The sequence below is a fragment of the Terrapene carolina genome, unplaced genomic scaffold (genome assembly GCF_002925995.2).
Source record: "Terrapene carolina triunguis isolate 2854851 unplaced genomic scaffold, T_m_triunguis-2.0 Scaffold93, whole genome shotgun sequence".
Classification (NCBI taxonomy): Eukaryota; Metazoa; Chordata; order Testudines; family Emydidae; genus Terrapene; species Terrapene triunguis.
In genome coordinates this window covers 7,316,305-7,334,698 of record NW_020664444.1, presented here as the reverse complement: position 1 = coordinate 7,334,698, position 18,394 = coordinate 7,316,305, and the positions used below count along the sequence as shown (strand labels likewise).

The 18,394-nt window shown below is 49.5% G+C and overlaps 1 protein-coding gene across 2 annotated transcripts in view; it reads right to left on the bottom strand.

Moving 5' to 3' along the window:
- PEMT (phosphatidylethanolamine N-methyltransferase) overlaps nucleotides 1-14,057 on the bottom strand; it is a 99,277-nt gene extending 85,220 nt beyond the window's left edge. The window contains exons 1-2 of one of the 2 annotated variants that reach the window (XM_024205261.2): nucleotides 13,980-14,057; nucleotides 7,203-7,310 (exon numbers count right to left, since the gene is read on the bottom strand). In XM_024205261.2, coding sequence (XP_024061029.1) covers nucleotides 7,203-7,295 — 93 coding nt within the window. In that variant the 5' untranslated portion in view covers nucleotides 7,296-7,310; nucleotides 13,980-14,057. Of the gene's footprint in view, nucleotides 1-7,202; nucleotides 7,311-13,402; nucleotides 13,632-13,979 lie in introns of those variants that run through there. The other variant, XM_024205260.2, reaches the window with a different exon arrangement.
- Nucleotides 14,058-18,394: the final 4,337 nt, after the last annotated feature.

Here is an 18,394-nt window from a genome sequence, read left to right as displayed (position 1 = left end):
GAGGAGGACTGGCCGAGCCTGCCCCGTGCCAGCTACCCCGAGGAGGAGCCGATGCTGGTGGAGAGCACCGAGGACACTAGGACGGCCCAGGTACCATACGAGGGGGAGTGTGGAAGTAGCCCGGGGGCAGCCGACCCCAGTCTGGCTGCTGTACTGCCAGAGCCGATGTCAGTGTGTTGCGGCCAGGATCCCCACTGACAGCAGCGAATGTCCGTCGCTGCTAGGGCCCCGGGCTGGGACGCAGTGGAGTGGGAGGGCCTGCGTCCCCCCTGCCACCCACTCCTTGGGTGGCAGACCCCCCCCCCTTTTTCCTGGGTCTGGAGGGGGTGGAACCTGCTACAAACCCTGACCCAGCCCCTGCTTAAGGCCTGGGTTACTAACCGCCTATTTGCTTGCTGCCCCGCCCTGCCCTAGGGCCGGGACTGCTATAGACATTGCCTCAGCCTCTGTGTAGCGAGGCGGTGGGATACCCCACAGCCCTGCTGAGGGCCAAACCCCGGCCGAGACTGTTACAGCATCTAACTTCCTTTGGCCCCTTTGAAAATCCCAGTCTGTGACTTTTGAGAGACTTGCCCAAGGTGGGACTAGAACCCATGGCCACAATTTTTCAAGTTGACTATTGGTTCTGGGTGCCCAACTCAAGACACATTAAAGGGGCCTGATTTTCACAAAACACTGAGCAACCACCCCTCTGACAGTAGGGCCCTTCTAAAGTGTCTCAAGTCAGGCACCCAAAACGATTAGTCGCTTTACAAAACCTAGGTCGTATCACCTAATTCCCAGTCCCATGTACTAACCACTACATACCATCACTGGCCCCCCAATAAAAATGCACAAAGGAAGTCAGTTATACGAAGCAGAAGCTCCAGCGTGTCCCGTATTTCCTTCCCATTCTTCTCTTGGATTCTGACTCAGAATCACAGCACATAACAGCTCATTTCATAATGGTCAACAGCAGGCGGTACACCGGAGGTGATGGATGGGGAAAAAAAAATATATATCACTGCAAGAACATGTCCAAGTTTAGTCCACAAGCAACATAACTCTGTGGCCACCTGTTGGGCATAGTCGGCTTTTAATTGGGATGGCTTTTTAAGTTTTCATCCATCTGGCTACCAGAACAGGGAGAAGCAACTGTGGATGCTGAAAGGATAGACAATATGAGCCAAATGCATCCTTGGTGCATCTCCTTTGACTTCCAGTGGAGATACACCAGGAGCAGATTTGTCCCTATAAGTTTTATGGGATTCTAAGTTAGAGGCGTGTTCTGTGTGTGACACACACACACACACACACAATGGGTATTTACACAGACTTATGCTTACAGGAACAAATGCATATCAAACACACCTGGTGTTATAACACAAAGAAGGTGTCCAGCTGCCGTCTGATTGCTGTCACGAAAGCACACGCAGCCCAAATACAGAAGGATTAAGTATCAAGACCAAGGATGAAATCCGGTGCCCACTAAAGTCAGTGGGAGTTTTGCTATTGATTGCAGTGGGGCCAGGATGGCATCCCAAGCCTTTATTCTAACACACTGCAAAGCAAAGATGGAAAACCCAGGTCAACCACTGCAAGAAATTGTACAGGAAGAAATTCAGTGAGACAGGCAAAATGAGTCACTCAAAATAAATTGGTGCACCCAATCGCTAAGTCACCTTCTAACCACAGCATCGGTATTTTAAACACACAAGCGGCCCTTTGGCCAGCATCCCGCTATGTACGGAGCGCAGACTGCGTACTTGGCACTGTACAGAGAAACAGGCCTTGCACCAAGGATCTTGCAATCTAGCGCAGACACAGACAAAACAATTCAGACACATAGTACATTGGGTGCTGGTACAGAAATCAAAGAGATCATTATTGACAGGCTTTGCAGGAGTGGCCTTCGGGGAGGAATGAGGAAGAAAGGCAGGTGGTTTGGTGCATGAAGGGGAGGCTGGCGGCATGGAAGAAGACAAAGAAAAGTCTGGCAGGGGAGGATACAAAGAAAGGGGGCTGGGAAGGGCAAAGGCAGAGTCAGTATCCAACTGTTGTCAAACACTTAGATTGGAAGCTCTTTGGGGCAGGGACCCTCTTCTTATTCTGTATTTGTATAGTGCCAAGCACAATGGGGGCCTGGCGCACTACTAGGGCACCTGGGTACTACAGGAAGACAAACAAACGGGAATCAGGTTCCATTTCTAAGCCTATTGGTTTTACTAATGTAAGAAGACACAAAGGCAAATCCAGAAGTGGTGCCATTAGCTGCAACTCCATTGAAGCCAATAGCACTGCGCCCCCTTACAGCAGGCCTGAACTGAGTCCACAGTGCTCCTAAACTTGCCAGGCAAGTCTTTTGAGCACTATCGTCCCAGGCTGGGATTTTCAAAGCAGCCTAAGGGAGTTAGTGGCCCAAGTCCCGCTGGAAGTCAGTAGGAGTTGGGTACCTTAGGCCTCCATTGAAAATCTCAGCCTAAGCATTCAGTTATCATGGCAACGACTACTACAGAAAACCCTCAGACAGGTCACGTTCCCAGACAGAATACACTGTGATAACACACAGGAGCGTTAGTTACTGGATATTACTGCCCAGAAATAAGCAAGCACAATATTTAAGCCCCATCTCATGGCAACACGGAGTATGTAGTGCCCGGCGAGGTGAAAGTACATGGATACATGTAGAGACTGGGGCGTGGGCAGTCAGGCCTAGCGGACGGAACCGGGGCTGGAACCCAGGAAACGAAGTCAGAGTCAGAACCCGAGCTAGGGTCAGGCTGATGCCAAGAGTCAAGGCTGCGGTCGGGGTCAGGAGTCAAGCCAAAGGTTGAGCCAGAATCAGGGTCAGGAAGGAATCACACTGAGGGTCAGGACTGGAGTCAGACAGCCATGCCATGGGTCAAGCCAGACTCAGGAACCAGAGGGCAGTGCCTGGTCAAGCCAGAGTCAGAGTCAGACAGCAGTGCCAAAGGTCAAACAGGAGTCAGGGAACAGTACCAGGGTCAAACCAGAGCCAGTATCGCAGCAGATCCAGAGTCCACTCAGCTGTTCAGACAACTTCCTGTGCCTCTATCTGGTTTAAGTAGTGCATCTGGGCCAGTTGGTGGGGCTGGAGCCTCTGATGGGCCAGAGTTCTGCTAGCCCCCTTCCCTGCTGGTGCCAGAGAGCCGTCGGTTAGCGGTGATGGTCTGGGTACCACTTGGGAACCCGCCAGAGCTGGATTCGAGACCCGCAATCCCTCAGGATACATTCCAGAGCAGCATTAGCAGCGAGCAGAGAAGCGTAACTCAGCTGGGCATCTGCAGCAGAGCGGTAGATAGCGACAGCCCCTTCAGATCCCCTGCACCTGAAGAAATACCCAATTCCACTTTAACAATGATAAACAAACACCTATGTCTGGCTCCTTTTTATGGCTCCATTCTTAGCCCTCCCCCTGCTACCAGAAAGAGGCCCTCCACATTTTGCCTGCAGTGCCACCTATTGGTGAAGACAAAGTGGTTCAATTGTTAGAACGGACCCAGAAAAAGCACTTGACGTTTCTGCCAGTACATCTCCTCTCTCTTTTCTTTAAGAGCAGACAAGCTGGTGAGACAAAACTATGTTAGTTCTTTAGCCATCCCTCAAGGTATTCACAAACATTCCGAGAGTCAGAAATCCGAACCCTCAGGAATCCTAGCCAGCAAACTCAAAAACAAAACAAGAACATGGAGAATTTTTTCCTCCCTTTTTTTATGAAGTTTTCCTCTCGAGTTCATGTTTTCCGAACAGACCAGGGTCTGAATATTTTTGGGGGTGGGTGGGGGTGAGGATTATGCTAAATAAGGATTCCAATAAGGAATTCATGTGGCATATTCATTTTAGAGATACAGACACAACTAAGCAACAGAGGGTCCTGTGGCACCTTTAAGCCTAACAGATGTATTGGAGCATAAGCTTTCGTGGGTGAATGCCCACTTTGTCAGACGCATGCGTGGCATTCACCCACAAAAGCTTATGCTCCAATACATCTATTAGGCTTAAAGGTGCCACAGGACCCTCTGTTGCTTTTTACAGATCCAGACTAACACGGCTACCCCTCTGATACTAGACACAACTAGACTTTTTAAATGAATGACCTGAAAAATTAGGGAACTAAACGTGAATAGAACTCCAGCCATTTTGATTTGGACTACCTTAATTTTTCCTGGATGCCCAATTGAGACACTTTAAGGAGCCTGGATACTCTGAAAATGCTAAGCACCTTCATGCTGAAAATCAGGCTCCTTTAGGACAGCTCAAGTTGGGCATCCAAAAATCAGGGCACCTAAAATCACTAGTCACTTTTGAAAACCTTGGTCAAAATTCCACTTTGAGTCTAATTTCCATAAATGTTTCCCAGACAGAAACATCCCTCCATTGACTTCAATGGAGCTACAATAAATTGTATTAGCTGAGGATTTGCCCCTAGATGTACCCAGGGAGAAAGTAGTCAAGGCACATGGCTTATAGTCAGACATGGGTTCTAGTCCTTACTCTGCATAGACTTGCCGTGTGACCTTCTAAAATAGGGATATTAACAATAATACCTCCCTATCTGATAAGGGTGTTGTGAAATTAAAATTCATTAATGCCTATTAGCACTGGAATGGGTTCCCTAGGGAGGTGGTGGAATCTCCTTCCTTAGAGATTTTTAAGGTCAGGCTTGACAAAGCCCTGGCTGGGATGATTTAGTTGGGGATTGGTCCTGCTTTGAGCAGGGGGTGGGACTAGATGACCTCCTGAGGCCCCTTCCAACCCGATCTTCTATGATTCTATTAAGAGTTTTGTGATCCTGGGATGGACAGTGCTTATCACACTGCGGGTGCCACCGGGCCTAACACAACAACAGCTACCAATGTTGGTTTCGTGCATTCAGCCATGGCCGGGAACCGTGAGCACTGAGTTACGGCCTATGCAAAAAAACGGTTGCTCTTTGCTGGACTTCAGGAGATGACAGAAAGCGTGCGTACTTGGTTTAGTCTTTCATTGATTGTTTTGTTTCCTTAATGCCCCATGACTTGATTGTCAACATATTTTTGGCAGCAGCAGCGGGTGACTTATCTAACAGCTCATCCTGGGTGGCTAATGCAGTTTATGTTTTTATATTTGTAACTATTAGGGCCTGGCTGCCATGGTGATAGGTGCTGTATAAAGGACTGAATAATGTTTATCATTTCCTCTTGCTCACCTCCCGCTATGCACCTCCCAAGCCCCACTCCTAACTCCCCTCTCCATCCTTCTCCGGCTCATCTTCACACCTTCTGCGTTGTCTTTACACTTGGCATTGCCTCCCACTGCTGAGCAGTGCGCAGCCTTCCCACTCGTCATTCAGATCCCCTCGGAAAATGCTCTGCTGCAAAAGCCTTGATCTTCACCACCTCCCGACTGATCCTCCAGCCGGTGTCTTATACTTACCTCTACTGTACAGTCTGCATCTGATCCAGGGCCCAATCCTGCAGCACTTACTAATGTGAGCCATCCCACTGAAGTGAATTCAGGAGTTTTAAGGAATAACGGAACAGGCCCTTTGATTTAAGGAACCCACGACAGGGACGGTCTTCTTTGTATAGCGCCAGTGCACAATAAACAGGGACAAAAGGACATGCCAGAGACTTCCAGGTTGTAAGGCATTATTGCACATCTGCATCTCAAGGTATTAGAGGTGGCGTTAATCTGTTTCTAAAGAGGGATCATGCCAACTTCCTAAGTAGCCCTTTTCACAGTAATTCAGCAGGAAACGCAGGGTTATTTGATGCAATTGCCAAAGGACCATAGCAGCTGCAAATAGAACAAGGTCCCTGAGCTTCCACATTCCATGGCATTCAATGACGTTAATTTCACTTAGTCAAAGGGACCACATTCTGGTCTCTGTTTTGCAGATATTTATATCTGGAGTGCCTGTGCCGAAGTCAGGGAGTTATTCTCCAGTTTCACACCAATGTAACAGAGAGACAATCTAGCTCTGGCAGGCTTAGGAGATGAAGCATTTTTGAAGTAACAAGAACAAAATGAAGATAAATCGTTACTGCATTTCCTCCTCTGTTTGGCCTCCTGTGGGGAAGAAATGTACCTAAGCAACGTAACTTAGCAATGGTCTAAGCAGCCCACAACAGAACCAGGTGGGCAGACAGCGAGACCTAGATCCTGCAACCTGCGACAGGGGGTGCAAGGCTGTAGCACAAGTTCAAGCAGCAACAACACACAGGCACATGTAAGGATAGCAACCTCCAGGCTGATGGGTAGTAAGTTTCAAGCCACTCTCCCTTATTCATAGAGTTCAAGGGGGCAGGTTGGGGGCAAAGGGTGGGTGAGTCACAGGCAGCGTGAGCTTAAATGTGATCCTCGTTGTGCTAAAAGAAGGCATCAAGCTAAGCACTCCTTTTCCTGGGTCTCCCTGATGCTCCTAGGCAGCAGTGCTCTCTTTACTGAATCAGGCCCAGCCTGCTCCTGAACTGCAAGGCTGCGCTAGGCAGGCAAGTCTCTGCTTTATTCACCCCTTATTAATCGTGTGTTTCTAAGCACAGCTTTCCACACCTACACTGGGCACAATCCAACTCTCAGGGAGTAAGCACTCAACTTGCATCACAGACTCCACCCCATCCCATCGCAGCCCTCCCACGTTCCCAGAGCACTAAACACACCCCCAAGGGAGAAAAAGAAAGTCAAGGGCTGAAAATCCTCCAAGCTTCTACTAAGAAAAAAAGACGCCATCTATCAGGTGGAATCATTAGAGACAAAATGACCAGTCGGGAAACCAGGCCAAATGCAGTCACTGCCTCAGATGGCATCCAAAATGAACAACCAAGTTAATATCTATCGGCTTGGGAATGGATAGCACCCAAGTTCCCTCTAAACTGCGCAGCCACACAGCCGCCTATCAAGGGCCGCGCAGGTGCTCAGGGCCACAGCGCAGAGAGGCGCCTGTCCCCAGGTGCCGTTGCAGGGAGTCCTCTCTCCCCGCTGCAGCCCACACCCCGAATCCCTCATCCTTGCCCCCCCGCCCCAGAGTCTGCACCCCCATCCAGAGTCCTCCCCGCTCCGCTCACACCCCAGCCCTCTGCCCCAGCCTGGAGCCCCCTCCCACATTCTGAACCCCTCGGCCTCACCCCCGCCACACATGACCTCCATATTGGTGCACATGGCAAAATTCATTCCGCACATGCATGGGAAAAGATAGAGGGAACATTGGATAGCACACTTACCACGTTCCAGAAAAGCGGGTTAAAAGCAATGCAAAGGACAGCGGCAGCGAAGGTGGAATCGGTCAGTTTGACATAGCCGAGCAGCAGTGTCATGGCTGAGGAATCAACCTGCGGGAAAGGAACAAAGTCAGCAGGGGCATCCATCTCGCATCGTCACTAGCTAGCTTCTAGATTGCGTCTTTTAGAAAGCTGAATACAGCGTGTTTAGCAGGAGGCTCATGGGAAGGGTAAATCAGATTCTTCCAGCAACTGAGACTACTGCAGTATATTCCTGCTGTATAAATGTCTGTAGTCCTAACACGGTGCGTTCTGGTCCCATGAGCTCCCACAAGCTAAGCAGGGTTGGAGTGGGTCAGTACTTGGACTGGAGACCTCCAACGGACATTCAAGGAAACTTACAGTTCAGTAGAAGGCACCTCCGGGCTGGGGGCCACTAAAGGATGCTCTGCTGCTGGAAGCACCAACAAAAGAGATAAAAGTTGAAATAACGAAGAACCCAGGGCTTATTTATTTTGGTAAAAGAGGCCCATTATCGCCAGTGTCCTGCTGAAATCTGAACTTGACACTGCATTCTAGATTCCCTCCCAAGTGTCAGATGGATATAGTATTCTTCTTCACTTCCTGTCCTAAACTGTGGCAAAGCATTACTGTGCCATGTGTAACCCCAGAACTGGCTTCAGTGGCACTGGTGGACGAATCCTTTTGCTGCCCCCGAGGGACGTTGGGAAGGTATGCAAAGTGCTTTGTGGCGTTAGGATGCTAGGTACTAAAGACGAACAGCGTGTGACTAATACCAAATCTCCTGCCCCTGACTAGATTACTGAGTGCTTCTGAGAATCAGACCACAAGTGCTTGCCAGACCGGCAGAAGTTGCAAGCGCTCAGAGACAAGGGCATCAACCACTTCCATCCTGTAGATTTCTCATCTTGACTCAGACACAACTAAACGTGTTTAAGGGGGAGGGGTGGTATTTGGGTAGGCACCACAAGTGTGTGTAGTGGGGGAAATCCAAATATGTTTCTGAGGCAAATAAAAGGAGATGGTATTTCATAGTGCCTCAACTCACTGCCAGAGAGGAAAGGTGGTCTTGTGGTTAAAACTGGACTGAGACTCCAGAGATTTGGATTCAGTTCCCACTTCTGCCACAGACTTCCTGTGTGACCTGGTAGTCACTACCCCAACTCCACAGAAGGAAAACCTGAGGGCTGAAGTGGGAATTATACCTACCTGCCTCTCCGGGTGTCTGGAGGATAAATTCATCCATGTTTGCGAGTAGAGCAGATCAGGATCTTTTGAGCAAGACATTTTTCATAAAAAAAAAAAAAGGGGGGGGGAGGGGAGGCCTTTTTTGAAAGAGAAAATTGTCAATATTTTCTGTAAAAAACTCTTCCCACCTTTATTCCCCCACCCCGATTTTTTTTTAAATTGAAAACAGCTCAATTTGGGGGTTAGCAAAACCAAAACATTCTGCAAACCACTTTGAAAAACAGTTCAGAACAAAAAACCTGCGAAATGGGTCTGTTTCAAACAGTTCTGAAGCTAAAAGCACTTCAAGCCGTCGAAGGTTTTCACGTTTTGAACCGCTCTGTTGGTGAGGCACTGAGATACCACGGTGAAGGAGGGGCCACACAACAACTAGATGGGAGCTCCAACTGGAGTCGGATCCTCAGAGCCAACATCTCAGATCCCACCGTGCAAGTAATACCAATATTTAAATGAGAGCAATGACTGAAAGAGGATTCTTCCCTGAAGGGTACGCAGTGCACCAAGCATGAAATAGCTTCATCTCGCACACACAGAGAAAGGAGCTCACGCGCACTCCCGACCTCCTCATGGGTCCTCTGAATTATCTGGAATTGCAGTGCAATCTGTGAAGAGCTGGGCCATTAGATCAGATGCAATTTATTTACAGCTCAACCCCCTGTTTTTGCAAGGCAAAAGCACCGCAGAGAACTGAATTCTCTCAAGCCTCAGGAATCCATTCCCGCATTGTGCTCTTTTTAGCAACCTTTCCGTGCTTTTCGCTTTAAAGCTAGAATTACACAAGCTATTTCACAGGGCGTCTTTCAGATGCTTTACAACCACGGACAAATGAGGAATTACTAAATCCAGGGGGAGGCCACAAGGGTGCACTTACACAGAGTGTTTCTGAAAATGACCAGCGCTTGGAAGGAGCTACAGTAGGGTGACCAGATAGCAAGTGTGAAAAATCGGCATGGGGTGGGGGGGTGAACAGGTGCCTATATAAGACAAAGCCCCAAATATCAGCACTGTCCCTACAAAATCAGGACATCTGGTCACCCTAAACTACAGGAATAGCTCACACAAGGCCTGATCCGGCCCTTCCTTGCCCAGACAGAACTCCCAGTGGAGGCTCAGGCCTATACTGGATACCAAGAGCTACCTAATATCCATCCCTTATTCTCCATTCCCACTGCAACCCTCCTATCATGCCTTGACTCTCATCATCCACCAGGCTTCTGTGCATCTAATTTCTCCCTCCACACCCCCAGCATATACAAAATACTGTGAGTAAACCCATCTTCCTCTCCCTGGTCACACAGCCATATTCCTCTCCCCTCTACCAGCTAGGGCTCGCCTATCACGCCACGTTCCAACATCTCACTGTCACATTCTAGGCATCAGGTCTGCTGCATTACTGCCAGCACATCTTCCTTCCTCCTAACTCCTACCAGCAAGTTGCACGCCATGTCAACCACCGTCTGCCGTTCCTTTCCAAGCCTCCTTGCTGCCCCCATAAGTTCAGCTCCATGGGACCAGAACCTGCAGCGCCTGGGACAACTGGTGTTCCTGCATCACCACTGGAGGCCATGCAGAGCACTATGGAAGTTAGGCATCCCAGAAAGTACCACCCAAAGGATCAGAGCAACAGCACCCTGTGGCCTTCTGATTGGGCTAGGTTCTCTATTTAACCCTGGAGGCTGGCCCCAGGAAGTTGTCTGGGTAACCATGCAGAGTCTGGCTTGCTATGAGTCCACATCTCTGGTCTCCAAACCGAGCCTGACTCGGGCCCTGACCCTTGCCTATCAATCCTAGCTCTAGCGATTACTGTATGGTGGTCAGGTGCCCAGTTTTCCACCGGAAAGTCCAGTCGAAAAGGGGACCTGACAGTGTCCAGTCAGACCTACTGACCGGACACCCAAAGTCCGGTTACTGCGAGCGGGGGAGGCGCCAGGTCATCACCCGCACCAGCCCCTACTCAGCCAGGGCCGCCTCCTACCTTCATCGGGTGGTTGCAGCTCCCAGCCCCGGCTTTGCAGGCAAGTCCCTCCTGACCTGGGCGGAGGGAGGAGGGGGAGGGAAAAGCAGGGAATGATGGGGGCAGGGAGAAAAGGCAGGGCAGGGGTGGGTCCTCGGGAGGGGGAAGAGGGGGGGCAGGGGAGGTTCTAGCACTCCTGCTGGAGTGTCCAGTTTTTAAATATTACCAAGTTGGCATCCCTAGATTACTGTGATCCCTGCTTGCTGAATACTGCCTCGTGGCGGTCCTTGACTTGTGGACACTAGGCCAGACCAGCTACACCCTGGTCCCTTACAACCCCTTGGTTAGATTTCCTCCTTTCAGTCAAGTGTCTCCTTAAAAGACAAGAATTCTCAGCATTAACCAATGGTCCATCGTCTAATAATCCAATGCACAACATGTCCGGACTGTATGGTCTGTACCTAATTTAAATTCTAACCCTTTGGGGCAGGTACAGGGACTTTCCCCCCATTTCATACAGCACTGAGCACCCTGTCAGTACCTAACAAGCAACATCCTGGCTTGTTGACCTATTAACTCATTGCCTAATAGGAGGCTGAATTTCTTTTCTCCTCCTGAGCCAATCAAATTCACTGCAGCCAGCATGAAACAGATTCGGCTGTGCTTTCGCAGGCAAAGGGGGAACTCATTAGGATGGTGTCTCTCCAAGGGGTTTGTACTGTTATGAAATTAAAACAAACGCAGCACAATCTGAACTCGGCACCACATCAGTCACTAAGTAACTGTATGTGTAAGACAAGAAAGACTCATCTCAGCAAGAGGGCTGTTCACTTTCCTCCAAAAGATAGCACAAGAAATCACAGTCCCTGGGGGACTTGCAAAGGGGCGCTCTAAAAAAGGGGGATAGAAGAGTTGAAACACGGCCTAGATTATATTATGGCTCTGCCCAAAGGCCTGGATCAAGACCAGGGCCCTGTTGTGTTAGGCGCTGTACAGACACAGGCCCTGATCCAGCATCAGACCGTGCACTGTACAAACACAGGGGGCACTCTTGCAATGGGTCACTGCATTGATGTCAGTGAGGCTGCCCGTAGACTCAGCAGTCCATCCATGGTAGGATCATGGCCCTAGAGGTAGACATGGTCCCTGCCTTGATGAATTTACAATTTAAAAAGGCAAATATCATCGAGAGGATAGGGGAAGAGGATCACATTTTTGCACACGTGCTATTCTTTAGTTTGTTTAGTAATTACACAGATAAGTAACAGCTTTCCCCAGTTGCTCCTCAGCCAAGCCACTGGATATTTTTTTGTAAACATTACGCTTGGAGTCACACTCCAGTTATAGGAGCGCTGGAAAAACCAGATAAGCTAAACGGAGTGGATTCTCAGTGCCCATCTAAAGCGACCTTGCTCGGACTCTGATTCTACTCCCATTGGGCTCGACCGTCTAAGTAATTTATAAAGACAATGGTATCGAAAATATACACAGTGGACCACATTCAGCCCTGGAACAGATGGAAGTACCTCCACTGAAGTTAAGGGAGTTCCACCTGCTTTACACCAGGGCTTCATCTGACCAGGTAAATATTGGAACTGGCACCCTAAAAGGTCACTGAAATAAAGGATGAAATAATATGTCACTAGCTTCGTAGGCAATGAAAATACCGCGACGACTCACGAATATATCTATGCACGGGGAAGAACTAAATATACCCTGGAGATTTCTTCCAACACAAATAAATATGAAAGCAGACACACAAACTATTATACTAGTTTGCTAAAGCCAGAGTGTAGCATTCACCAGACGCACGTTGGTTTGTTTTCAGCATAGTTTGATGAAGTTACATATGATTTGTGTGACACAGCTCTCCTGCTTTCACATTTTTGCTCATCTTTACAACAATCCAAGTTACAGCATGCCCCTGTCTGCAGCAATATGGGGTTCTGACCATCCTGCAAGGTACCGAGAGCCCCCAAACAACACTCACCAGAATCAGCAGGATGGCCTAGAACAGCTGAGAAAACAGCCTCCCCCTCCTCCCTGCTTTGATTCTCAATACAGAGCAAAGCAGCTGCAAGAATTACAATGTAAACACAAGACACGATACTCTGCCAAAATGCGCTCAGATCATTTTAGGAATGTTCAATCCTCCTAAGCCGCTGACATCTGCAATAGTCCCCCACCTAAACCCCCATGCTAAGAGCAGTGCTGCCATACAAATTATTATTAAACTCTGCAGAAAGATTTCTGAAAGATACAATAAATAACTTGGCCATTAATGGCTTAGTTGTAACTGCCAGTGCGCTGATAGCAAAAGCAAATTATGTGAGGTCAGCATAACCCCAAAGCAGCAGCTAATGGCCGATAAAGGCCCTTTCCCTCCACCGCCTCCCACTAAAGCTGAGCTGGTCCCTAGCCCTGCACTAATTTCAATGGAATAATAGGTGGGGGTAGGGAGGAGAGGGGGAGGAGGAGGAGATATTTATCAGTGCAGCTCCGCACAGAACATAAGAATGCTTATGGATGACAATATTTGGGTATGTTAGTGTCAGGTCATAACTACGATTTCCTACAGTCAGATTCTGTTGTGCAAAACAGCCCTGTTAACACAGCTGCCTCTTGTGTGAGGTGTGGGAAGGGAACTGCCCCTGATTGGACCTATTTATCCCTAAATCAGGAAGCACAAACGGAAATCCACTGACAAACTAACTGCCTCACCCCACACCTGGGTGAGAGTCAGTGACTCTGTGTGTGTGTGCGCTAACTGCCTCACCCCACGCCTGGGTGAGAGGGTGTGTGTGGGTGTCAATGTTACAGACCAGGGAAGCTGGTTAATGCACACGATTAGCTGCTCTCTAAGCCCTAGTTTTAAATCCTAGCAAATGAACGCACGCCTCGTGCCTCCACACACACAGACACACACACACACACACACAAAACCACTGAACAAATGAACAGCAAAATTTGCAACCAATACCTTGCTATAATCCAAATTACTCAGTCCTCCACAGCAGTCCAAGTGGGATGGCAAAGCACCGCCTGCCAGCATTCAAAGTTCAGCTTATCTCCTAAACTGACCACCCCCTGAGCATTTTATAACCCGTCTGGACACAAGCCATCCCCAGGCTGGGGGTGAGGGGCATTCAATGGAACCTCTGGACACCCTCACCCCCTGATCAGCTGTGACAGCCCTTCCCCCAGCAAGCACCCAGCCCTGCTTCCTGGTTACTACTTTAAACCCTGCCAGGGCATTCTGGGAAGTGTAGTTTTCTCCACCCAGGTCTCCCAGCTGCTTCTCCGCAGAGAACTACAAGGCCCAGAGGACGCAGGGCGGCTGAGTGCTTGGCAAAAGCCTCCAGACTCAGAGCAGCATGCTCCAGTGCAGCTGAGCTAATACTCCCCTTGGTTAGAGCCACTGGCCCCAGGTGCCTCTAAGATGCCACAAGGACTCCTCGTTGTTTTTGCTGATACAGACTAACACGGCTACCCCTCTGAAACCTGGCCCCAGGGAGTCGGGCCAGGGCGGGATGGGAATTAATTTGCAAATCACTGACCTTTTTTAGTACGGTGCCACCTTCTGCCGGCTGGAGGGGTTTGGTGGGGCCGGCTCGGTGGGGCTCCAGCAGGGCAAGGCTGCACTGGACTTTGCCCTATAGTTAGGCAGTTGTCCAGCTGCGTGGCGGTCACAACCAGTGCCAGGGAGGAGGGGGCAGATCGATCGGTCCTTCCCAAAGTCTGCAGCCGAGCTGGGGCTTTCATCCCTCTTTATCACAGTCAGCTCAGGACAGGGACCGTGCCTCCGAACGTGCACACATGGGACCTAGTCCAACGGGGCCGATCCTGATTGGCGCCCTTCCACAACACAAGAGGGTTGATCCTGTGAGGTGACCACCCCTCTCCACTCGTATTGATTTCAAGGGTTGCTGTGGTTGGCTCTCAGCCCCTCCCAGGGCGCAACTGGGGCCTGATCTGGTGGTTTTATATGCAGGGCCAGCCTTATGTTTTGCAAGACCCCATGCATAGGCGCTGACTCCATGGATGCTCCAGGGCTGGAGCACCCACAGGGAAAAATTAGCGGGTGCTCCACACCCACCTGCAGCCAAGCTCCCCCCTCCTCACCTCCTTCCCCCCCCCCCACTGAGCGCACTGCGTCCCCGCTCCTCTCCCTCCCTCCCAGTGCTTCCCCCCCCCCACCGCCTAACAGCTGTTTGGCAGCGCTTAGGACTTTCCACGAGGGAGGGAGAGGAGGCAGAGAAGAGGTGAGTCAGGGGTGGGGACTTGGGGAAGGGGGTGGAATGGGGGCGGGGTGAGGGTGAGGCAGGGGTGGGAAGAAGCAGGGCAGGGGCAGGGGTCAAGCACCCACTGGGCAGAGGGGAAGTCGGCGCCTATGACCCCATGCACAGTAAGAAGAGCAAGGTCCTATCCATCTCCCAACAGAGCAGCACAAACCTCCCCCACACCTCCCTCCAGGCCTCTGCACTATCCTCAGGATGGGGTGGAGGGAACCTGTTATAGGTGGTGCCGTGCCAGTTTCATTGCACCTAACAAGACACTGAAGAGCTTTGATTTGTGCCAGAGTTGTATTTATACATGAAGTTCCTACATGGGATGGGGAAAGTCAGGGCAGAAAAGCTAGGGTTGGAGGGAGCCAAGGCTCCTGGAGAGGGAAGCCATCACAAAAGGGCTGGAGCTCTGGTGCAAGGGAAGCCACACAAACAGCCAGGGCTGTAGAGCAGGGGAGGTGTGGGAAGCCCAACAAAGTTCCAAATTTGCAGACATAGCTAAATGGCACGGCACGGAGCCTGATACCTGCAAGTGGATCCTTGCATTGTGCAGAGCCCAGCTGAGACAGTGAGGGGCTGGGCTAGGCTACTCCAAGGGACTCCATGTTCCACCATCATACATCCAGGGCCCCTAGGTACAGAGGGCAGCCTGGCCCAGCCCCCCACTACCTCAGAGTCCTACAGCTGTTCCCTCATCCTCTCTGGGCTGTGTAACATTCCTCCCTGAAAATAAAGACAATCTGTTACTAAAGACACCCCAAACTAATACGCCTATTCAGATCTGCAATATATACAGCCATAGAATAATCCCTGCACTTCCAGCCAGAGTCTGTGTATCCATTAAGCAGGCTCAAGCCAGTCAGAGATGCCTTTTCTTTAATTTATGGCAATGCCTACAACCTATATTTAGTGTTCGCTTTGGAATCAGAAGTGTCAGCAAACACATACAGTGTTCCATCTGGCACAATGCGAGCTGGTGACAAAAACCTATTTTATTAAGGATAAAATTCAGATCCACCAAGTCTCAGCTATTTTAAGGACGATTCATTCATTTTTCCTATATTCCCGCTACTACCTGTGGCACTTTGGCTACAGCCAGCTGGGTATAGTTCCCTGAGCCCACCAGTTCTGCTTCTGAAGCAATCACATCTCCGGCAGAGATTAGATGGGGTGGGACTCAGATGCACTCAAATTCTCTGGTTGCCCCTTCAATTTCTAAAGAATTTAAGCTTTTACTTAATAAAAAAGTTTAGCCCGTATGGTTAAGAAAGAAACCTCAGTTTGACTAGAATCATTGCTGTCTGCCTGAGTCTACAGAGTGACAGCCTGAAACCATATACATGTTTATAGATATACCTCTAAATTGGGTGTTAACTCTGGAGCCTAATGGTGATATTTGGAATGTCAACATTGTTAGCTATTTCACTGTGAATTCTTTTAATAGAAACATTCAGCTACTCTGAATTGTAAGTGGAATTTGGGGTTGTGGGCGCAGCTTGAGTAGAGACCCACCAATATATCCCTGTCCACTGGTCACTACAAAGGAAGCGGCTCTCCCCACACACAAGCAGGAAAGCATTAGGAAAGGTTGTAGGAAAAGAAGCTCCCAAAACCATGAAGGACCCAACTGGCAGCATCAGTGCTCTTAACAGTCTAGGGAAGACTGGGAATCCTCTTCCAGGAGGAAAAATGGAGGTTTATGAATCACTGCCCCATCCATAGCCAGCCAAAAGGAAGTCATGTTTGGCATTGTAAAGGCATATACAACAGTGGGCATTATGTAAAGAAGACCCTAGCTGATGAGGAGCCGGACTACATGTGCTGTCACATCAGAGGCCTTAGCCACTACTGACATAGAATGATGACAAATATTTTATAAAAGCAACGACACTGTCAGGAACCCACAGTTACAGCCACCCTGGTCATCACAAGAGACAGCACCCGAGACCTTCTGCTCTGAAAACACAGACTCTCTTGCTTGGGTCAATAAGGTTCTCCAATAGTTATAGAAACATTCTGACTTATACCACTTCTGGGCACTAGCAGGCAACTTAGACACAAACACTTGGGCGCATCTGACTACAGTGGGACATATTGGCCAAGACAATAGTTCTACATGATCTCAGGATGCCATGAGTGGGGATGAGGCATTGAGGCATCAGCGTCATCCAAGGATACACATGAGGATCCAGTGCCCAGACACTATGGTGCTGGGGATGCGACATAAGAATAAGAACCTGAACAGAACCACCTCATTGCTCATCTGGTATTGCTCATGGGTATGCCTCCAGTCAGGTTCTGCCCCAGGATATGGGAGGTAGTCAAGTTCTAGTAGGTGACAGAACCACTTAGCACCACTTTGCTGCCCTGTGCCAACCAGCCAGGGCCCCTCACGGCTCACATGGGCATTCAATGCTAGGTACAGGGAGAGGTGCGAGGATGCCATAGGAGGAGATCCCTGCAGTAGTCCTTTGAGTAGCCCAGATTCCTGGAGAGGAAACAGGGTCCAGTGGGCAGGGCACAGTACTGGAAGTCAGGAGACCTGAGATTTAGTCCTAGCTCTGCCACTGACCTCTTCTGTGACCTTGGGCAAGTCACTTCACTGCTGTTTCCCCATCTCATTTTGTCCATGTTGCTCCTTTTGGACCTGGGCGGCCAGTCAAAGTTCAGGGCCCTGGGATGTTGATGAAGTCTGTTTTTTTCTTTAATGTCATCTTGTTTAAAGTCCTTCTTCTCTGCCTGCAGGAGGAACCAGGAACCAAAGGACCAGTTTCCTAGCTTACAGCCCCAAGTCTCTTTATCCAACAACCCAAATGGTGTCTCTCTAGCTTTTTCCAGGGTCACACGATACTCACAAGCTATTGCTTGGCTTTCGGGCCTTTTTCTTCTGCCCCCCTCTCAGTGCCTGAGTGTTCCAACTTCTTCCTTTTCAAACATCTGGGTGGGTTCACAAGCTCTTTTTGTCTTGGGGTCAGGTGGTGATGGGATGGGGAGCATCTGATTAACTCATCTGGAAAGTTATGTTAATTGAAGGGTGTGTTTGCACCCGATCTCAATGAGGTTTTAACACCACATAAGGTTTCACAGTCTATTTAGATAGTAAGATCTAGTGGCCGTGTGCACATGTAACACAAGGGGGACCTGATCTTGCTTAGGGCCCTTTAGACACTACTAGAATACAAATAATAATTATGGGGCTGATCCAAAGCCCATTACAGTCAGGGAGACTCTCGTTGATTTCAATGGGCTATAGAGCAGGCCGTAGGAGAGAGGTGTGGGCTGGGATAGATGTCCACCCAAATGGATTATCTACAGCAGGTTCAGGCCTTTAATCCCTCTAGTTGGATCATTCCTCACAGCGGATGGCAGTGATGCTTGTGCTGAGTGTATAATTAGCACCCCTATAATTTCCGAAGCAGAGATATGAGAGCAGATGAGAGGATGTTGTTTATTTTGCAGTCCCGGCACCTAGCTCCTTATGATTGGGCAGGCGGGGGAATGAAATGTGAATCAAGAAAGCTCCAGGGGCTAGAGAGTCGACAAAACTAGTGGGGAAGGCCGATGGTAACCCATTCCCTCCTTTCCTGGAATGGAGTCAGCAAGGAGAAACCCCTGCAACAAATGCAGAATGTCCCTGACCTCTGAATGTCCTTCAGTCTTGGCCGGCCTGGCTGGCGAGCAGGAAG